Source organism: Muntiacus reevesi, chromosome 9, assembly GCF_963930625.1.
Source record: "Muntiacus reevesi chromosome 9, mMunRee1.1, whole genome shotgun sequence".
In the NCBI taxonomy this organism is placed as follows: Eukaryota; Metazoa; Chordata; class Mammalia; order Artiodactyla; family Cervidae; genus Muntiacus; species Muntiacus reevesi.
The window spans coordinates 54,183,889-54,207,051 of NC_089257.1; the positions used below are offsets into that span (position 1 = coordinate 54,183,889).

At 38.0% G+C, this 23,163-nt stretch overlaps 2 protein-coding genes across 7 annotated transcripts in view; one reads left to right on the plus strand and one right to left on the minus strand.

Moving 5' to 3' along the window:
* Positions 1 to 23,163, minus strand: part of CYP2R1 (cytochrome P450 family 2 subfamily R member 1) — a 224,352-nt gene that overhangs the window by 82,972 nt on the left and 118,217 nt on the right. Inside the window, exon 6 of one of the 4 annotated variants that reach the window (XM_065944530.1) lies at positions 21,716 to 22,467. The exons of 2 other annotated variants lie outside the window; for them this stretch is intronic. In XM_065944530.1, coding sequence (XP_065800602.1) covers positions 22,404 to 22,467 — 64 coding nt within the window. In that variant the 3' untranslated portion in view covers positions 21,716 to 22,403. Of the gene's footprint in view, positions 1 to 21,715; positions 22,468 to 23,163 lie in introns of those variants that run through there. One more of the 4 variants, XM_065944526.1, reaches the window with a different exon arrangement.
* The window catches only part of PDE3B (phosphodiesterase 3B), a 176,019-nt gene that overhangs the window by 73,332 nt on the left and 79,524 nt on the right, over positions 1 to 23,163 (plus strand). The gene's annotated exons all lie outside the window — the stretch shown is intronic.

The following is a 23,163-nucleotide window of genomic DNA, read 5'->3' on the forward strand; positions in this document are numbered from 1 at the left end:
CACATTTTATTTCAGTATTTTTTGGCAAGGAGAGTGATGTACTTTCTAACTGAAAAGGTTGGAACTAGAGTTGCCCTAAGGGAACTGAAGTCTCAGATCAGTGAAGATTATAGGTGAGTATGTGGTTCATCATAGACATAGTCAAACATCCTAATACAGGTGGATTTTGTCCCAGGGTATGGAGAGAATTTACAGAAGAGATCAGCAAACAAAAGCCTTTATTTTTCTTGGAGCACTGTAGAGAATGAGGAAAGTTCTCAAATGCTGGAGACAGGTACACAGTACTCTGATTTTCAGAGGGAGGAAAAGTGGATCCCACAGACAATAAATGTATTTGTTTGACATTAGTCTCAGAGAAGATGAAAAGTACCTGATTTTGAGTACCTGATAGAGGAGGTAGTGGAATCAGTATGGGCTCACATGCATAATTGCGACAGATTGGCTCCTTGGATCTGTGTAACTAGCTGTTGCATCTTCCACTGTCTCAGAAAAGTTTGAGGATTGGTGTTAAATTTTTAAGTCAGGTAAAATTCATTACTGAGGCCATTTTGTCCTGAGCTTTACTTTTGTTCTGAGGTTTTTGATTCCTTATTCAGTCTCTTGTAGATTTGTTCATATTTTCTGAAGAATTTCTTCTAGAGTCAGTTTTGATAGGTTTTTTTTTTTTTTTTTTTTTTTTTTTAGGAATTTGGCCATATATCATCTATGTTATTTAATTTATGGGTTGCAAAAGAGTCGGACGTGACTTAGAGACTAAAAGATAACAACAAATAGTTCATAGCATTTTCTTATGATCCTTTTTACTTGTCATATCTGTAGTAACGGCCCCACTCTCTTTTCAGACTTTAACAGTTCAAATATCCTCCTGATTTTTCTTGGTCAGTCTAACTAAAACATGTATCAAATTAATTTTGATAAAAAAGAAACCAACTTTTGGTTTTGTTGATTCATTGTATTGCTTTTCTGTTCTCTGCTTTAGCTCTGTTTTAATCTTTATTATTACTTTATTTCTGCTACTTTTGAGTTGAAGTTACTCTGTTAGGTTTTTGATTTGTGACCTTTCTCTTTTTTTTAAATGTAAGCATTTACTGCTGTAAATTTCTCTCTGAACAGTTTTAGGTTTTAGAATGTTGTTTTCATTTTTATTTGCCTCAAAATGTTTTTTAACTTTACTTGTAATTTCTTCTTTGGCCCATTTAAAAGTATGTTGTTTACTTTTCAAATATTTGTGAATTTTCCAGTTGTTATTGATTTCTAGTTGCATTCCATTGTTCAGAGAACATACTTTGTATAATTTCAGTTGTCTTAAATTTACTGAGACTTGTTTTGTGTCCTAACATATTTGACTCGTCCTAGGATATGTGGGAAATAGATGGGGAAACAGTGGAAACAGTGTCAGACTTCATTTTTTGGGGGCTCCAAAAATCACTGCAGATGGTGATTGCAGCCGTGAAATGAAAAGACACTTATTCCTTGGAAGGAAAGTTATGACCAACCTAGATAGCATATTAAAAAGTAGAGACATTACTTTGCCAACAAAGGTTCGTCTAGTCAAGGCTATGGTTTTTCCAGTGGTCATGTATGTTTGTGAGAGTTGGACTGTGAAGAAAGCTGAGCGTTGAAGAATTGATGCTTTTGAACTGTGGTGTTGTAGAAGACTCTTGGGAGTCCATTGGACTGCAAGGAGATCCAACCAGTCCATCCTAAAGGAATCAGTCCTGGGTGTTCGTTGGAAGTACTGATGTTGAAGTTGAAACTCCAGTACTTTGGCCACCTCATGCAAAGAGCTGACTCATTGGAAAAGACCCTGATGCTGGGAGGGATTGGGGGCAGGCGGAGAAGGGGACAATAGAGGATGAGATGGTTGGATGGCATCACTGCCTCGATGGACATGAGTTTGGGTAAACTCCAGGAGTTGGTGATGGACAGGGAGGCCTGGTGTGCTGCGATTCATGGGGTTGCAAAGAGTCAGACACGACTGAGCGACTGAACTGAACTGAACTGAGGATATGTTCTTTGTGCAGTTTTGTGTGTGTTGTACTGTGTATAACTGTTATCCTAGTTGATTTACAATGTTGTTCAAATCCTCTATTTCCTTATACCTCTTCCCTGCTAAATTTCCCCACTGTTGCCTTCTTTTGCTTTTAATTGATATTTTCTAGTGTACTGGTTTGATGCCTTTCCCATCTTTTTCTGGATTTTTTTGTATTGTTTTTTCCTTAGCTGTTACCCATCTCATAACAATCAAGTTTGAATTGATTACAACATAGTTTCAATAGTATTTAAAAACTCTGCTCCCTTATAGCTCTGTTCTTGATATTTTCTGTCAATTTTTTGTTTCTATGAAGGAGCCATACTTTGTTTACGATGTGTAATATCACAGTTCCTTTAACAGTGTCATATTATAAATTATATTATCAGTTTCCATAGACCTGAAACAATAAGATTAGGTCACATAATTTAAAATTAAGTTTTAAAATGCTAAGAATTACTTCAGAGAGTATTATTTTAGAGCCATATTATTCATACTGGACCTCAAACTTTAGAATTGGTTTTATAGTGGGTAGCTGTTCTGCGATTTATTAATTGTTCTCTTGGTTATGTAGCTGTTACGCTTCATATTGATCATAGATTGGTTGGTCACAGTCTCAGTTTACCATTGGCAGCTGTTTTGATTTGAAGCAGGTGGCCTGAAGAAGCAGCATCCATGAATTAAAACACTAACACTTTTTCTGTGTATTTAAAAATCTTTCTCAGAAATCGAAAGGCTTTTCAGTACAGAGGTGATTTCAGAACTCAAATATTCTTTCAAGTTTCACATAGTTAATTTATATTAACTTGATTTTTGTGTGACAACATTCACTTATGTAAAATAACTACTTATTTTAACATAAAAATGAGCTAAGAATTCTATTTTTTACATAGAACTTTTTACGAGTAATTATTTAAATTCTGACCCAAATAGATGGTTATTACATTTATTCTTTAATCATTTTAAAGTGGGAAAAATTATTAACAATGAAATTCTCACCATCTGATTTTTTTCACTTCTCTCTCTTTTTTAATATCATTCATTATGACTTTGGACAGTCTCCAGGCACCTGCCTTTATTAACTATGGTATAGTTAAGGTGAAATGAAAGTGGTCTTTTTCTTCATTATTTGAAATATATATATACTACACTGATAATACTCAAAGAAAAGCTAACTTTATAAATGCATAAAGACTTACCTATGATATAAGGACCTTTTTATATGACTTGTTTTCCATCTGGGTTAGTATATACGTAAATGAAAAGTAATAGAATATTCAAGTTAGGAAGGAAGTAAAAGATCGTCTAGTCTTACTTTTCTTGAACACATACCTAAATAATATGCTAGCTTCTGCAAGGACAGATCCAATGATGAATAACTCAGTCCTTCTGAAGATGATACATCTCATTTTTGAATATCATTAACTAATTAAAAGGAAATACTTATAGTGAAGCAAAGTCCGTCTCCCTCTGTTTCTTTCTTTTTAAGTCATTGGCCCTAGATTTCTTAGAGGCTACAGAGAATAACCTAAACTGCCTTCCTCATAGCAGTTGTGAAATATTTGAGGACAGCTTTTGTGGCCCCTCTGTTTTGCTCTTCATTCCTGAAATTTCTCTGCTAGATTAAAATTTTCTGATTCCTTCAGTCATTCCTCATGTGTCACAACGTCCTTCTCTATCATTGAGAATGTCTTTCAGATGGCCTCTACCAGGGGCACAGACCATGAATAGAATTCAGGGAATCCATATATTTGGATATTTTATCAGTCAAGTTTCCCCAGAGTCTATCTTTCGAGGCAGCCTGTCTTAGTCTTTATAATTTCTGAATTACTGTCATTGTGTTCTCTGCTCTTTGTTTCTGTCATCCACAAATATGATAAACAAACCTTTCGTATCACAGATTGCCACCCCTGGTGTCCATCAGAATCAGCTGAGGAACTGTAAAAAGCAGACTCTGCAGTCCTGCCTCTCTCTCAGAAATACTGGCTGTGCACCTAGTGGTTATATAGCGCTCCTGGCACTTGTCTATGGGTTCTTGTTTGGAACCCGTTATTTCATACCGTGCATGCTATTAGAATACTATAGGCGTTGCAGTAGCTATGTCTTTCCAAGTTGACCTGCAGTACCGTTAGGTTCGAACAATTATTAATTTATATTATAGTGCTATATAATTCATACTTCCCCATTTTGATCAGATTTGAGAAATGAACAGTTTACCTTCCTCACTTCTTTGATCTGCCATCTAAACAGTAAATCTTGTCAAAAAAGAGACTGTCATTCATTTTTCTAGTGACTTCATATAAACTTCTGATCCCTGCTTCTTCACCTAATTTGTAATTCACTCCTTAAATCTTGTTTTTGAGCCATTAATATTAGCTTCATTATTTGGATTGGGTTCCTTCAGAAATCAAGACTAAGACAAGGGTGTGGAGTGGTCAGTTTAATTTGAGAGTGGGAGTGGGATTGGAAGGAAGTAGGGGAGAGTGAAACAAGGAAGGAGGAAAAGCCCATATATGAATGCGTTATCAGGGCTAAATCAAGCTGGTATTTCCTGAACAGTGTTCAGAATGCCAATCAGGTTTTTTTTGGCTGTGCCCACTTGGTCTGTGGGATCCTAGTTGCCTGACCAGCGATCAAATCCGGGCCCCCCTGAAGTGAATGCATGGAGTCCTGACCACTGGATGGTCAGGAAATTCCCAGTGTTGCTTTTTGTTAGTTGAGGGTTGCTCTCCCTCCTCAACCCGGGGAGGTTAACCTGCTCGCTCACAGGCTGAGTGGCCCAGGGTAGTGCCATTGAAAGCCCTGAGATGGGAAAATGGGAAGATGAGCTAATGCATGTTTAAAGTGACTTTCTGGGGACTTCCTGGCAGTTGGTCCAGTGGTTAAGACTCCAGGCTTCCACTACAGGGCCACAGACAGGTTCAATCCCTGATCAAGGAACTGAGATCTCACATGCCCTGTGGTATAGCCAAAATAATAAAAATCAATAAATCAGTAAATAAAGCAGCATTCTGTTAATATGAAGACTTTCCCCAGGACACCACAGCTATGAACAAAAGTGGGCTGAGGAGCTGTGACTTGGGGTACCAGTGGTACCAGCTACAATTATCTTTTACATTTTATGGAATCTGTTTGTTTTTTTTTTTTTTCTTTTTCCTTTCAGAAGAAAATTACATTTGTTTGTTTCTAGAATCCTTCAGTTAGAAATGACTTCATGTGTTAGTTCTCTCCATATCCTTTGACTGTAATTCATCTTTACAGGGAAATTGAACTTACCTCTACTGGGTTTTAGTTCCAGCATTACAATGTTTGTTCACATCTTTTCAATCCCTAACACAGAAAAATGGGACAATATAGGAGTTAGAATTTTGCTTTCTCTGTTAGGATTAAAATACTTTCTGAGTATTTTAACAGCAGAATTAACAGAGAATTTTAACAGTTCTAACAGCAGAAAAGTCCCTTTTGTTGTCTCTTATATTCTGCAAGTCATAGATAATTTTGAGTTTTGGTCTTTTTGAATGTACTGGTCAATTTAAATTTCTTTTCTTAGCTCTGTTAAAGTTTATCCCTTCCTTGAATTTTCTGCTGTGGAATCATGGCTCTGTTTTCTGTGAAAACTTTGAAATGTTTTCTTAAATTTAAGGAGTCACATATGACTATGTCTAAACTTTCTCTCTATGGCCATTGCACTGTTTACATTTGCTCCTTGGTTCTGGTTAGCACTGGACCCTTATTGTCTTTGTGCAAAACAAAGGCTTCTGTCTTTTTTTTCCCCCGCTCCTGCCCCATTCTTTCTTCTTTTCTTTCTCTCTTCTGTTCCTTCTTCCTCTGAAAGCTATCTAGTGTTTCAATATGGTCTATTGAACTTTAACATTCTGAACTATACTTTCTGCTTTCATTTATCCCATTACCTTGGGACTCTTATTCAATGATTACAGCTTGTCTGATAAACTGTTTGGAGCCCAGATATTAGGAATGGTAATGTTTGGGAGACAAACATAATTGTCTTTTGTCAGGAACCTAAATCCCTGTTTTCCCATCCCCACCTTTTTTTCCCTTATCTTTGAGACATGGTGGGGTCACCGGAAAGATCAACTGACTATGAACACAATGGAAAAGGAATTTAGTTCTTCGGAGGGAGAAATATAAAAGTTTCAGCTCAGGTGGTTTTAACCTGAAGCAAATGTCCATAGAGTTTTCTTCAGTACATATTTTAAAATCGGTTTATTTTAAGGCTAGTTAAAGTTAAAAGGAAAGAGGGAGCACAAATCACAGATCTGAGAGTGGCACAGATGAAAATATTTAAGGAAAAGAGAAGACGGGAAAATCAGAGTGGCGTTGTAGGATTATTTTAAGTATGATAAAGTGAGTTCTGCATTTGTTAAGCCACTGTGTGTATATATGTGTGTTTCCTGGTATACGAGGTCTCACATAGTAGTTTTCAATAAATGGTTGTTAATTATGGTAAGGTGGTATTGATGTAACATTGTTGTATAGATATAATGATCACGGTGTATATCCCAAATATGAATGGTTCCTAACCATCACCAGTGAAACTTGCATTTTTAGAAAAGCTATCACACTAGCTTACTTTTTTGCTTGCCTTTCACTCGAACATATGGAGTGAAATTTGTGCTGGATCACCTTCTGAGTATTGTAACAGCTTTATATTAAAAATCAAGTAGTGAAAACTGAAGTGAAGTCACTCAGTTGTGTCCGCCTCTTTGAGACCCCATGGACTGTAGCTTACCAGGCTCTTCCATCCATGGGATTTTCCAGGCAAGAGTACTGGAGTGGGTTGCCATTTACTTCTCCAGGGGATCTTCCCAATGCAGGGATTGAACCCAGGATTCCTGCATTGCAGGCGGACACTTTACTGTCTGAGCCACAGTGCTAAACCAGCACTTTCTCTGAATGTTTAGTAATTTGTGTGAGGATATTTGAAGGAGACTTTTCCAAAGTCTGCAAAAATTTCATGTCAAGAAGATGATGTTTTTGCAGACATTTCAGCACGTCACAGCTTTCTTAGGCTCACCTTGATAACTGGCTTTTATTTACTCACTTATCCCTTCTGTATTTCTTTAGAGTGCCTTCCATGAACCATGTACTTTGTTAGTGACTGAGGATAAGTAAGGAAGGAATCTTGCCATCAAAAAGTCTAGAAGAGATGGAAATGTAAACTAATACCTGAATTTTAAAGTCAAAATAAAATTGGATGCTCTCAATGGTGGATTTTTAAAAAATGATATCTCTTCAGGAATAATAACATTTGACATTATTGAATCCTTGGTTTATAAATTGAGTTATTGGGTGTTTAAATTTGACATATTCTCAGATGCCAATTCTGATTTCTTTAGTTAAGTTGAAAATTGTTTAAGAATCCAATAGCTTTGATTTCCTTAGGTAAACGTTAAGCTAACCATTCATCCCCGATCTTCAGCATTTTCTGCCAGAGAAGTATTGTTACTTTTATGCTTCTGTGTTTAACTGATAGAGGTAATTTAATTGAAAATAGAATGATGTCTGAGTTTAAGTATCCCTTTTAGGGGATGGGATGGGAGCAGGGGCCACCATCTGGCCCTATATTGTTTTTAAACTTTTTTAGCGTAATAAAAGAAACCAGTTTATAAATATGAAACTGGTCGATAAAATTGACTTAAAATTTTCCTCATACTCATTACTGTTTTCCATAGAAAGATAATAACATTTTCTGCAATGTCCAGTCAGTTCAGTTCAGTCGCTCAGTTGTGTCCGCCTCTTTGCAACTGCGTGAACTACAGCACGCCAGGCCTCCTTGTCCATCACCAACTCCTGGAGTTTACTCAAACCCATGTCCATTTAGTTGGTGATGCCATCCAACCATCTCATCCTCTGTCGTCCCCTTCTCCTCCTGCCTTCAAGAGGCTTTTTACTTCCTCTTCACTTTCTGCCATAAGGGTGGTGTCATCTGCATATCTGAGGTTATTGATATTTCTCCTGGCAATCTTGATTCCAGCTTGTGCTTCTTCCAGCCCAGTGTTTCTCATGATGTACTCTGCGTATAAGTTAAATAAGCAGGGTGACAATATACAGCCTTGACGTACTCCTTTTCCTATTTGGAACCAGTCTGTTGTCCCATGTCCAGTTCTAACTGTTGCTTCCTGAGCTGCATACAGGTTTCTCAAGAGGCAGGTCAGGTGGTCTGGTATTCTCATCTCTTTCTGAATTTCCCACGGTTTATTGTGATCCACACAGTCAAAGGCTTTGGCATAGTCAATAAAGCAGAAATAGATGTTTTTCTGGAACTCTCTTGCTTATTTGATGATCCAGCAGATGTTGGCAATTTGATCTCTGGTTCCTGTGCCTTTTCTAAAACTGGCTTGAACATCTGGAAGTTCATGGTTTATGTATTGCTGAAGTCTGGCTTGGAGAATTTTGAGCATTACTTTACTAGCGTGTGAGATGAGTGCAAATGTGCGGTAGTTTGAGCATTCTTCGGCATTTCCTTTCTTTGGGATTGGAATGAAAACTTACCTTACCCAGTCCTGTGGCCACTGCTGCGTTTTCTAAATTTGCTGACATATTGAGTGCAGTACTTTCACAGCATCATCTTTCAGGATTTGAAATAGCTCAACTGGAATTCCATCACCTCTACTAGCTTTGTTCATAGTGATGCTTCCTAATGCCCACTTGACTTCGCATTCCAGGATGTCTGGCTCTAGGTGAGTTAACACGCCATTGTGATTATCTGGGTTATGAAGATCTTTTTTGTACAGTCACTCTAATTCTATAAATACCTTTAAAGTAATGATTATATTCAATTAAAATCATTTGTTTGTGGGCTGGTACCAATAATTGCCAGTCCCTGTCTGTATGAAAAGACATTTTCAAAGGTGGCATATATAAGATCTCATTACAGATGAACATTAACAGGTGACACTGATTTTGAGGATAGGAATACCAACTATATAAAGGAGTCCCAATTAAATGAAATGCTCCTTTCAAATTCATTTCATTCCTCTCATGGGCAGAACTTCATTACAAAAACTTAAATGTAGCAATATGTTTATAGTTAAGAAGTACCTACATAGTAGCCTTTGATTTTGCTTTTTGGCTTACAAAGTCTAACATATTTACTGTCTGACCCTTTAAAAAGTGCTGAACAATTACTCATTTGTTTTTAAGTATTCCCATGATTATCCAAACACAAATAAAACTCTATTGGTGAGGTTTCAACTGTCAGTAGAGAAAAAAAAAGATATATCATTTCTAGAACAGACTTTACCATTTAATCCAACTTCTTTGATTTAGTGGATGCTAGTCATTGGTAGAAGTGAAAATAGAACTAAGATATTCTTATTTTCTGTCTAGTATCCTTTCTAGTATACTTTATTTATATGCAGGTGTTCATGCTGGGTGCTAAGGATATTAAAGCAGAATTATGAAAAACAGTGCCTCAATCAAGTGATGTGGTGTAGTGTATCAGCCATGGTCTTAGGGAGAGACAAATGGCACATTAAAATGGAGTGACTGAGGATCATTACAGGGTCTCCCTCGTAGCTCAGTCGGTAAAGAATCTGCTGCAGTATAGCAGACCCAGGTTTGATTCCTGGATCGGAAAGATCCCCTGGAGAAGGAATGGCAACCCACTCCAGTATTCTTGCCTGGAGAGTCCCATGGACAGAGGAGCCTGGCAGACTACAGACCATGGGGTCGCAAGAGTCGGACACGACTTAGCGACTAAACCACCACATACAGGATCATTTAGTAAAGAACTGTTTATAAAAGTGAGCACCAGGAGCCGGGCCTACGTGGCGCGGGGTGTGGGTGACCGGCAGCAGGGTTGGCAACCCACCAAGCAAGGAAGGGGGTTTCCCTGGTGGCTCAGATAGTAAAGAATCTGCCTGCAGTGCAGGAGACCCAGGTTCAGTCCCTGGATTGGGAAGATACCCTGGAGAAGGGAACCGCTACCCACTCCAAGTGTTCTTGCCTGGAGAATTCCATGGGCAGAGGAACCTGGCAAGCTGCCTACAGTCCACGGGGTTGCAAAGAGATGAACACGACTGAGTGAGTAACACTTTCACTTAAATTTGTAAACGTGTGAAGAGAGGTAACGGAAATAACCCTTCCTACCGCCTGAAGAGACAAGAGATAAAACTCTGGGAGGTACAGAAGAAAGTCCCTCACAGGAGCTGCAGCTTTAGAGGAATTGAGCCACTGCGAGCCTGTGCTGTCTCGGAGGGAGCTGATGGTATCCTCACCTATAAACACCTCGGCCTCACTCTCCTCCTGCCCTCTCCCCTCCTGCTGATGCCTCCTGTAGTCCCCCATGAAAAGCCAGATGACAGCCTTTTGATGCAGTCCAAAATGCTCAGCCGCCTAAGAGAAAACTGCCATTTAGAGAGTGGATCTGAAGGGACAAATAGAGAATATTCAGCATAGGGAGCAAAATGGTTTATACAGCAATGCACGCTAAAATTGTCTTAAGTGTGAACAATCTAGGCAAAATGTATTTTTTTTTTCAATTATTTTTGTTAGTTGGAGGCTAATTACTTTGCAGCATTGCAGTGAGTTTTGTCATACATTGACATGAATCAGCCATGGAGGTGCATGTATTCCCCATCCCGATCCCCCCTCCCACCTCCCCCTCCACCCAATTCCCCTGGGCCCTCCCAGTGCACCAGGCCCAAGCACCTGTCTCATGCATCCCACCTGGGCCGGTAATCTGTTTCACCATAGATAATATACATGCTGTTCTCTCGAAACATCCCACCCTCGCCTTCTCCCACAGAGTCCAAAAGTCTATATGCAAAACAGAAAAAGAGACACAGATGTACAGGGCAACATGTATTTTGGACAATAGCATATAAACAGATGAAAAATCATTTTCTGAGCATTTCTGTAGTGCTTTATGTTTTATAAAGTACATTCTTAATTTTATATTCATAACAGGTTTAAGATAGTGTGTTCTTTTATATGCTGGCATCTGGAACAAAAGTAGCTTAGCCCCTGGTTTTCTAAGTGGGTAGGCCCCTTCTTCCATTGCATAAAGCTGTTCTGTTCTCTAATAGAAGCAAATGTTGTTTTTAGTGATTAAGAACTCAGCTTCAGCAGTAGACCAAGAACTATAAGCCACGAAGGCAAGTAATGTATTATAATTATTTATCATTTGAAAATTCTCTACTTTCACATTCTAAAAATTTATTTACTTATTTCTTTGGCTGCGTTGGGTCTTAGTTTGGCACTTGGGATCTTTGGTCTTCGTTGCAGCAGGCAGGATCTTAGTTACAACAGGAGACTCTCTTAGCTGCAGCATGTAGGATCTCCTGTTACCTGACCAGGGATCAAACCCAAGCCCCCTGCATTGGGAGCCTGGAGTCTTAGCCACTGGACCACCAGGGAAGTCCCATTTACCTTTTTGTAAACTGATCTTTGCTGTGGGATAAAAGAGACTTATATAGTAGAGATTCTTAGTATGATAATGAATTACAAATATTCCAGTGAAATATTGTTATTAAAATTCTGAATCTTGTAGGTAGAAAGGCCAGTTTGAGTTCTTGCTCTGCCACTCACCTGCCATGTAAGCTTGGTCAGTTTCATCTCTTGCAGCCATGATTAATTGTAAAAATGAGGACAGCAGATCATACAGTAAGCAAGCTCTTGCTAAATATTTAGCTACTATTAGTAGTATTGATGGGCTACATAATTAAAATTTCAAACTCAACAAAATGGGACAAGTGGGACTTCCATGATGGTACAGTGGATAAGAATCCACTCGCCAGTTCAGGGGACACGGGTTTGATCCCTGGTCGGAGAAGATTTCACATGCTGCGGAGCAGCTAAGCTCCGCACCACGGCTAGAGAGTCTCTGCTCTAGAGCCTGCGTGCTGCAGCTGCCGAGGCCCACACTCCCTGGAGCCTCTGCTCAGCAAGAGGAGGAGCCGCTGCCATGAGAAGCCCACTCACTGCAGTGAAGAGGAGCCCCCGCTCACCACAGCTAGAGAGAGCATGCAGGCACAGAGTGAAGACCCAGTGCAACCAAAAATAAATAACAAGTAGATAATGTCACAAGTTACAGGTTAATCCTTTCTACAAGTATTTATTAAGCAGCTCTTATGTGCTAGGTGCTCACTTTGCTAGATGGTGGGATGACCTTGTCCTCCTAGAGGCTGAAGGTGCATAATTTGCATCTGATTTATTTAATAGTTGGTGAATCAGTAAATAGTGCCTGTCCTGACTGCATGTTGCCAGGCTGATAGTTTATTGAGCTGAATTCATTAACTATCAGCTATGAAAAAAAGTAGGTTAGTTTATTTTGTAATAGTTTCATGGTCAAAAATTAGCACAATTTCCCATTGTGCTGGACTCACTAATCTCAGCAAAATCTAGGCTTGTGTGCATTTGTCCCCTAATGAGTGAGTAACATTAATTGGGGGAGGGAGTGAGGGGAAAGATAGTTAAGAAGTCTTTTTAGGGCGACTCTGGGGGCGCGGCCGCCACTTGGAGCCAGTTTAAAAAAAAAAAAAAAAAAAAAAAAAGAAGTCTTTTTAAAATTTTACTAATATATTGATCATTGACAGACCTTAATATAATACTTGGTTTCCTTTTCTTTGCCAGTTGAAGTAACTAATGGCGAGTTTTATTTGTGCAGCACTGTCAGAAGGCTTCATGTTTGAAAATAAATTGATAGCAAACGAAAGAGTCAATAGTTGCTGTAAGTTTTTAGATAGGGTCTCTAGAATTATTTGAAACTTGCTTTTGATCTGTTGGTTTCTTTAGCTGATCCATGTTACATTATGGTATTAGCTAATTTAAATTAAATAGTTCCCAGATTTTCATGATTTTTTTTTTTTTTTATTTAAAAAAGTTTTTTTTTTTTTAGTTGGAGGCTAATTACTTCACAACATTTCAGTGGGTTTTGTCATACATTGACATGAATCAGCCATAGAGTTACACGTATTCCCCATCCCAATCCCCCCTCCCGATTTTCATGATTTTATACATGGAAAATTAGTGTTTAGTGGTCTCTTACATGGTAAAATTTTTATTTAAATGTATTAAGTTTATCTCTGTATTTAAAAGTTATTAAAGTCATTTTGCCTATGCAAAGCATAAAACTTTTAGTACATTTTGTTTCATATGTTTGCGATACTATGGGATACTTTGATGATCCCTGGGGAAATCTGATTTTTTTTTTATTTGACTTGAAGTTCCATTTTCATTTTCAGATCAAGTCACTATGGGGCTATTATCTTTGCTTAATTTTTATCTGTTATCATGACAAAACTTGTTTACTCAAATAACAAATACTGCTGCTAACTGGAGTAATTTCCACCTGACTGATAAAAATGCCAAATGAAAAGTGGCAAAATTTAATATTAAGTGGAAAAAAATTTTGTTAGTGTACATTTTTAAGTTTCTTGGTTAATTAAAATCTACTTTGATGCTTTTTATGATAATTTTCTTTAATTATCTCTACCTCCTAAATTTAATAATCCATTCTTTAAAAAAAAAAAAAAGGCAGGAAAGGGCATAGTAAATGTATCTCTGCTACTTAAAATTTTACCCCCAAGAAGTTATATAAACAAGTGGTGAAAGAAAAAGTGAAAATGTTAGTTTCTCAATCGTGTCTGACTCTTTGTGACCCCATGGACTGTAACCCACCAGGCTCCTTTGTCCGTGAAATTCTCCAGTCAAATACTGGAGTGAGCAACCATTCCCTTCTCCAGGGGATCTTCCCAACCCAGAAGTCCAACCCAGGTCTTCTGCATTGCAGGCAGACTCTTAACCATCTGAGCCACCAGGGAAGCCCCAGTTCTAAAACAACAACAACAACAAAAAAACAACAACAGAAAAAGGCCTAGTAAGGGTATCTCTGTTACTTAAAATTTTACCCATGACAAGTTATATAAACAAGTGGTAAGAAAACAATTTAAAAAATAGGTTTACTTATTTATATTTTTTGGCTGTGGTGGCTCTTGGTTGCAGTGTGTGGGCTTCTCCTTGCAGTGGCTTCTCTTGTTGCAGAGCACAGGCTCTAGGCACGCTGGCTTCAGTAGTTGCAGCGCTGGCTCAGTAGTTGTGGCATGGATTGTTGCTCTGTGGCATGTGGGATCTTCTCAGACCAGGGATCAAACCGGAGTCCTTTGCATCCTTTGCATTGCAAGGCAGATTCTTAACCACTGGGCCACCAGGGAAGCCCAGAAAATATTCTTACATATACCTGTCTACTTTCCTGTATAGTCCTTTTTGTATAAAATGTCCTTTATGTTTTGGAGATGTAGCCATTTGACAGAATAAGAGTTTTTTGTTTGTGGTCCTGAATCTTTATTATATTGGCAATATGGTAGTTCATACTGAATAATCTAAGTCATGATTGTTGCTTTCTAAAGGAACTTCCAGTCGCTACTTTCAAAAAAACTTTATTAAAGAATTCCTCCATTGTAGCCTTTAAGTATTTCTTTTAAGTGGTCAGCTGCATTAACTGAGATTAAGAAATAGGAAGTAGAGAATAGGAACCAAGGAAAATGGGAAGGTTTAACTCAGATGTAGAAAGTGGTAAGCAGATTTTTGTTGTTAGATTTTCCCCCATGGTTTGGGGAGATAGTCATATGTGAATTTGGTTGGAAAGATGAGTTGGTAGAATTATAAAAGGAGAAAGGGTGCAGAGAATAAGATAGAATCACTAACTCAATGTACATGAATTTGAGCAAACTCTAGGAGATAGTGGAGGACAGAAGAGCCTGGTGTGCTACAGTTCCTGGGGTCACAGAGTCCAGTGTGACTTAGCAACTGAGCAGCAGCAACAACAAATCCTTAGGGGAAGACTTGTCTCATTTAAAACCAAATAGTTCCTTTGTTTTACTTGACTGCTTATAGGTAGATGTTCTTAGTTGGGTGATTTTAGGCAGAGAGTAGGAGAGACAAAGAAAAATCACTTAATTACTCTGATCCTTGTTCTCTTTATCTGTAAAATGAGAACACTGGAATTAACTTCTAAATTCCCCTAAGTTCAAATATACTCTGAATATTTCTAACAGGAGACTATCATAATATATGGCTTTGAAGTTTGATTTTGCTGTATAAAGTAGATAAAATTGATTGGAAGCTGTTGAAAGTGATCAAGGCCTGATATGATAAAAATGCGAAAATACGGTTATGGCAAAAAATCAGAAACATCTAGATTGAATTGAATTGTTATGGGGAAGAGAAAAGAGGAACTAAAAAATGAGTCACTTATTCACTCAACAAGTTACTTTAATTATTTATAAAAAGTGATCTCATAGGTTGGATGTAATAATACCTGTATATATAAAGCTCCCAACAGAGTACCTAATGTAGTAAACACAAGGTTTTCAGAGCTTCTTTTGTTGCCTATGGTTTGCCAAACTTGAGGTTGCCTCCCCACTTCAACTAGGTTTTACTTTTAGTTGCAATGAGGTAGGAATTTGAGGACACTAAAAGACTTGAGACTGATTAAAGGGCGTCATTTGTTCTCTTTCAAATGCATTATCCAAACAATATTTAGCTATTATCTACAGTGATTTCCACCCTCTCTCCAAATGGGCTGGACATGTTTGAAGATGGGAAATTTCCATAATCTGAATGGTTTCTGGGCCCATAGTTCTGGGCACTGATAGTTCTAATGATCGAAGACAGGGTGGAGCGGGCAGATTGCAAGAGGGTATCAAAGCCTGGAGCCGGACCCTTAGAGGGAATTTCTAGATTTTTCCTACAGCAGTATTCTAACCCACTTCAAGTACTCCTCTTGGGGCAGAGATTACACATTATTGGTGAAATATACTCTCTCCTCATGGTGAAATGCCATTGGGATTCTCCATTGTGTTGTTTGGGAATATAAAGCTCATGTGTCTGCGTAAACATATTAGAGAGTTCTAAATATCAGGAGAGTCGAGGAGAATTCCTAAACGTAGGGACTTCCAGCAGAGAATTTGCATGTTATTTTATTTTCCCTCCATATATATATATATATATATATAATTATTTTACCAGTAAGACTGGTGTGTGGTTGGTTCATCATTCTTAAGTTTAAACTACATCTGTTCTCAGATAAGTTATAATGGGCAATCAGAGGGGAAAAAAAAACAACTATCTGTTATATTTGCTTTGTTAGGCAGAGGGTATGCCTGCCTAGGACTAGCTAGTTCCTTTGTTTTACTTGAATGTCTGTGCAGTTTGTGGAGCTTTCAGCTCTGTCAGCAGTATAGAGTTGATGGGGCAGGGAGGAGCAGTGCAATGCAGCCGGCTTAGGAGCTGAGAAGCAGTCAAGTGCTTGAGAGCCTGGGCTCTGGCATCAATCTGCCTGAGTTACTGTATGTATAGAGGAACATGTCTTTAGATTTTAGGTTGATCTCAGATCAACTTCAAATCCCCAGAAGGCCATTGTGATTTCCCAATTTTCTTTCCAAACCAGAGTCAAGTTTGTAGCATATGCCTATTGATTGAGGTGTGGAACGTTTTTTTCTCTTTTGCTCTTGTTCATAAAAATATTTATTAAGACATTCCTCGTGTGATCCTGATGGAGAAGGAAATGACAGCTCACTCCAGTATTCTCGCCTGGAGAAACCCATGGACAGAGGAGCCTGGCAGGCTACAGTCCATGGGGTTGCAAGAGTCGAACATTGACTTAGCAACTAAACCACCACCACCACGTGATCCTGAATTGTTCGCATGTTTTAGTAAGGTCTTTTAAATATGAGCTATTGTTAATTTAATCTTTTGCTTAAACTATACTGAAAAATTATTTTTTTTGTTGTTCAGCAACTGAGTTGTGTCTGACTCTTTGTGACCGCATGGACTGTAGCCCACCAGGCTCTTCTGTTCATGGGATTTCCCAGGCACAAATACTGGAGTGGGCTGCCACTTTCTTCTCCAGGGGATCTTCCTAGATCAGGGATTGAACCCACATCTCCTGCATTGGCAAGTGGAATTTTTACCACTGAGCCACCTGGGAAGCCCCACTGAAAATTATACAGTAACTTAAAAGGAAAACACTGTTCACATTAGGGGAAAAACAGAAGTTCTAGGCTTGCAATTCCTTTTTTTTTTTTCCCAGTTGTTTTTAGTACATTCTCCCCAGAATATGTATCTCTTGGTAGGAATGTAGAGACCATGTCTGAGATGGAGATAAAATTCTGCTTAACTATAGGGTAGAAAAACCAGTTGAAGTATGTACCAAGTTATATATCTAGAAGGACACGGGTCTAGAAAAGAAGCAGGTAGGTAAAAACTTGAAAACATCTGGAGTGGATAAGAGATTAAGAATACTGATAAGATAGGCGCTACTTCATATATTTAGAAAATGACTCTCTGTGCTTGAATTCCCTTAGCACAACTAATGAGACCGTGGTGTGTTAAACTGTTTTAAAATGATTCTGAAAGGTTAAAAATAAAGTAGGTGTTTTAATTCAATTTAAGAACATCATATGATAAAAGCAAAAGTCTCATAAGATCAATAGGCTATAAATGTTTTAGTTGGTACTTTTAAAGATTAAAGCTCTTTTTCAAACATTCTGTGACTTCAGTACTTCATATTTTTCCCACTCAACCTATATTTGTACCCTCCCTTTAAATATTGTTATTTCTAGTTTGGAACTCTTGAGAAAAAAGCCCAAACTTATATGTACGTTTTAAGTGCTATCTTATAAATTCTGAATTATCAGTACAGCTTTAGAAAAAAATCTTCGTTGGAGTTGCCTGGCATGTTCAAGGGCCACCTAGTATAGCTCAGAGAGAATTATAGGAGAATAATTGGAAACAAAAAGTAAACATTACCCTTGCTATAAATGGGAGCAAAGAAATGGGATAGAGGCTGAGTGTAACGTCATGAGAAAGTTTGTGTGTGTGTGAGTGGTGAGGGATTGCGGCATGATTATAGTCTAATGGGAATAGTGGGAATGATTTAGTAGAGAAAATGATGATGGAAGAATGAGGGAGAGAGCTGCTGGTGAAGCATTCTCAGGTAGACACCTGGATTGGATCTTGGGATCAAACCCAAGGAGGAGGACATGGCAGCGCACTCCAGTATTCTTGCCTGGAGAATCCCGTGGACAGAGGAGCCTGATGAGCTACAGTCCATGGGGTCACAAAGTCGGACACTTCTGAAGCAAGATGCAGGCACCAGCAGGTTGGATCAAGACCATTTATGGAAAAGTGAGTCGTTGACTAGAGCTTGGCAAGTTCATCTGTAGTAACAATGAAATGCAGGAAATATGGGATCAGGTATTGGAGGGTAATCTGATGATTTGATGATGATCTTTTTTTTATTTATTATTTTTTGAAAGAAATCTCATTAAAAGCTTAAATAATTATCCTTTCAGCATAGTGGTAGAAAGAGAATAAGAGGGCGATAAATTTGAAGGGTGATAAATCTGAGTTCAGATACTAGCTCTGCAATTTACTAGCTGACAGCTAATAGAACTTGGTTCACAATGTCCGTTTATTTAGGATTGCAAGAAATATTAATGGAATTCACTCCAAGGTGGTTCAAATAAACCTTAAAAGAAAGAACAAGCCTAAGAGGATGATCAAGGGATGGTTAGGCAACTAGAGACCTAGTAACTATAGAAAGCTTTTACCTCACCCGAGGCTGATAGAACAAGGATGGAAATAGTGTTTTCAGAGTCACAGCTGAAGTTGTGAAGGGAAGACTTAACAGATTAAGAGCTGTAGTCATGGAGGCAGCAGAAAAGAAACAACCATCTCTCTCCTCCCAAGCTTCAGTTTCCTGCTATCATCTCCCAGCCTAAGTGGAAGTCAGCTGCATGGGAGCTTGGGAGATGCACAGTGCAGGGGTCAGCCTCCCCAGCATGGAGAGGAGGACAAAGAAGGGGTCTGAGAGGCAAACGGAGAATAATCAGTAAGATCATTAAGCCTTCACTTCTCCGTGTATAAATGGGGTTACTTGCACAATTGTTGGGATTCTCCATGGCTGTCGAGCACCTGCCGTATTACTAGCGCACAGTAGTGCTGGTATTATAAGATGGTGCAGCATACCGCACGTCTGGCTGACTTCCTTCGTTGTTCTCCTGAGACCGTCACAATGTTGTTAATCAGCTATACCCCGATACAAAAAATAAGATGGTTTAGCATAATGTTTAAGAATCCTTAAAAAGCTTTGGAATGAGACAGATCTGAATTTAATTTCTATCTCTGCCACTTACTACTCATGTGACTCTGGGCAGGTTACTTCACCTTTTTGGTCTCTGTTGTGTCATTTGTGAAATGGGGAAATAGGCTTACCACAAAGAATTCTAGTAAAGATTAAAGACGCCATTGTGTATTAGCGTCTAACAGTGCTGGTGCATAGCTTGCAGTCTAAATCACCACAGCTGTAATCATATGTTTTGATTGATTGGTAAGAATAGTAAATGAGACTAGTTTCCAAGTAATATTAGTCTCCACCCCCACCACACACACACAGACACACACACACTCCCCTTTTTTTTTGGCCCTTATTCTCAGGTTTCCACCCTACCACACACAGAGGGAGACACACACCCTCCCCCCCCCCCCCCTTATTCTCAGGTTTTCTGACTGGGGCCTTTATTTGTTAGGCAGGGGTCAAGATCACTTGTCTTTGCACTTTAGACTATTAGAAAGTACAGTTGTACAGTTTTTGTTTAGCTTTTTAGGGTGTCCATTTATTTTATATTTTTGGTTTATGTTCAATAAACATAGTTAAATGGGCCTAAAGTTGAAAGGCACAGAAAAAGTTGAAAGTACTGAAATTTGATAAATTAACCTAGATTTATACACAAAGCTCAAGTCAAAAATGCTGAAAATAAAGTATGTTTTAACAGTTAATTCACAGCTGTCACATAATAGCTAATCTTTCCAATTTCACATAAATGTCACAGTTCTGTAAGCTTAACTTGAGGACACATATATGTTTTTCTTCTTGGCTACATTAGGGAACAATGAGATAAAACCTCATTGACGTAATTGAGCCTGATAACATCTCCTGCTTGTGCTGCTGCTGTTTCACTGTGGTGGTGGTGGTTTCGGAGAGCTCTGTAAAGCATGTTGGACTTACAAACATATTCAAACAGAAACTTTTATCAGGATTCAACTTTTTAACCACAAAGAAAAGCTGAGTTTATAAACGCACAGTTTTGGGTTTACTTTATCAAATCAGCTAAAAGGATTTTTTAAATAATAGGCACCTCATGTGTTCCTTAGATTATGAGAAAATGCTGTTTTTAAAATTATTTTTGAACAGATGTCTACAGTGTGTGAAAATATGTACTAATTTCTGATACTGTATAACATTTGAATTTAGATGGAGACCAGTGGAGTACTGGAAGCTCCTAAAAACAGCAGTTAAAATTCATCCTTTCATGAAATGACGTCTTATTGTATAACAGAACCATGTTTTGAGAATATACCATAGTTACTAAAACTTTTTTTATTTGATTCAAAATTTAATAATATTTGAATTATTTATCCTTATATTTATTTATAGGATTTCCTTTGGCATTGAGAGTGAAGTTTAGGTTTTGCTGACTTCGGAACAGTTTATATAGAGCATATACTGGCTACTTGGAAGTAAAATTTTTAATTTTTTTGGAAGTAAAATTTTGAAAGAGCTACGTGTTATTTTGGAGGAATGAATGCTTCTACCAATGTTTCTTAAACTTTTAATATCCATGCACCGTCCATTGTGTATTCAGTATGTGTGGTGGTTACCTACCAGTATTAAATAAATGTATTAAAATGACTCAGTTTTTTTTTTTTCCCAACGTAACATATCATATTTATTACTGGTCTCAGACTGATAGTGAGGAAATAAGAAACATCAGGAGCCAAGCATTACAGTAGTGATGTTCTCACTGTGATTTGGCTGCTTAAATAAGTGGTCTTAACATGTGTCCCACTTTTTATGTGAGGCTTCTTACAGACCCAGCTTGGTTCTTCTCCAGTGTCTTCTCTTGGAGTTAGAAATGGGACGATTCTGCTTTTGCCTCTTGGCCGGGAATCGCTTGATCCTGAAAGTCTTGTGAGAAGACATGGTGAGGACAGAACTCAACCGCACATAGGATGGCGGAGAAGAGACGACTCAGTTTTTAAAAATGAAATTAGTAAACATTGTTTGCAATATTAAAGATATTTGTTTTAGCTCATTGATGATTAAACAGATTGTGTGTTGTAGATTCACAACCTATATAACACAATCTGTATATCCAACCAGATTCTTTTCTCTATTCTCTTAAATTGAAAAAATTCAAGCAAAATTGTAATTTATAGTGGAATGCAGCAAGTAGTTTTTTTGACTATTGATTCTGAATACTGAAATTCAACATGGACCCTATAATCGTAAAGAGATTTCTCACTGAAGATTACTTTTGAGGCTGTGTCTGTTGCTAAGTTAATGAGCATTGTCATGATTAAAAATTTGAGAAATTGAAGTTCTTTGCATTTTATTGCAAAAAATACTTCTATCTGCTATTTATAGTTTTTATTTGCACTCCATTTTCCCACAGCACACCGAAAAGATGTACTTTCTGTGGCCAAACATTGAATGCATTTACTCTTACACTGTTTTTTTACTACTGATCGTGCCCAGCATGTGTGTTAACCTCCAGCTGTTTTCTATGAATAAAGCAGTGGTAGGTCTGCAATTAAGAGAGATTCTCATTGTTTAGACAGGCTCTTCTTTGCTGTGCAGTAACTGATTCAGAACTAATTCCAGCACATTTTCAAGTCTCTATCATAGTTCACAAAATAATGATTAAATAGGAAAAAAAATCTATTTTGTAGTATGGGTTTTTCAGTGATAAACATAAAAAGTTGCCCCTCATCTTCTGTTGTGTGTATTGCACATAAACCAAGAACTGGTCTAGATTCATCCCATGTGTGCATTTACTCTTTGTAACCCCGTGGACCGTAGCCCACCAGGCTCCTCTGTCCATGGGATTCTCCAGGCAAGAATACCGGAATGGGTTGTCATTCCCTTCTCCAAGGATCTTCCTGACCCAGAGATTGAACCCAGGTCTCCTGTACCGTACACAGACTCTTTTACCATCTGAGCCACCAGGAAAGCCCCTAAAGTATCTGCTATGTACAAATATGACAGTGATTACTCTTTTACCTTATATGCCTTTTCAGTTCTGTGATGTCCCAAAGTGTTGCATAGTAAATACATTTTGGAGATTTTTTGGTTTGTTCTCTCTTCCGGCATAAAGTTTGTCATCTGTGTGGCTAATTTTACACATCTCTTGGCAATAGTTTATCTTCTTTATATGCTTTTCCTTTGGGGAGCACAGAATCTGAATGGTGCCTCCAGTTTATGTCACTTCTACTTTAGAAACAGAAATCTTCAGTTTCATATAAGAAAGCTTTATAGGATTGTTCTGGAAAAAGTTCTACTGATTTACCAAAAAGGTTTCACATTTTGCGTGACTGTCATAAAAGTTTCAAAGTAGATAGCATGCAGTCTAAAAAAAAAAAATCCAGTTTTTAGATGGTCACTGTTGTATGGTTTAGTAATATTTTTGCTTTTATGGTTTTGTGTGGTATTATCATACACACAGCTTTGTAGTGAGTTTGCATTAGAGTCTTGTTCTTGATTTAGGCTTAACATTTATTTGGAGTTATTTATGTTATTGTTTTTGTTAGTACCTTGAGCTTTAGGAAACCAATTTTGAACCATTTATTTTTTTGATTGGCGACATAAGGTGTAACACAATGCCAAGAATGCAAATTCAACAGATAAAAGCAATAATAATCAAATGACATGAAATATCAAATTTTATATTGAATTGGTATAAACATCTCTAAACACTTACTCTTCATTTCTTTACTTTCTTATTGTGGCCCACACATTGAGTAACTCTGCTGTAAGATGTGTCTTGCTGCAGCTGTATGATTCCTGGATCATATATCTAATACTACTTACGCAGAAATTTTGTTTTCTCAAAATCACTAATATTCTACTTGTCCAATTTACACAGAAGTCAGTCTACCAGCAGTTTGTGGCTTTCACTGTATCTATTTCAGTTCCTAATATGCAGGGGATTTCAGACTAAGACCTGCTGCTTTTTGGCAAAGGTATTTTTGATCACAGAGAAAGTGACTGCAAGTAAGACTGAGCTACCGCTCAAGAGTTTATTCAAAGCCAGAGTAGCAGCTGG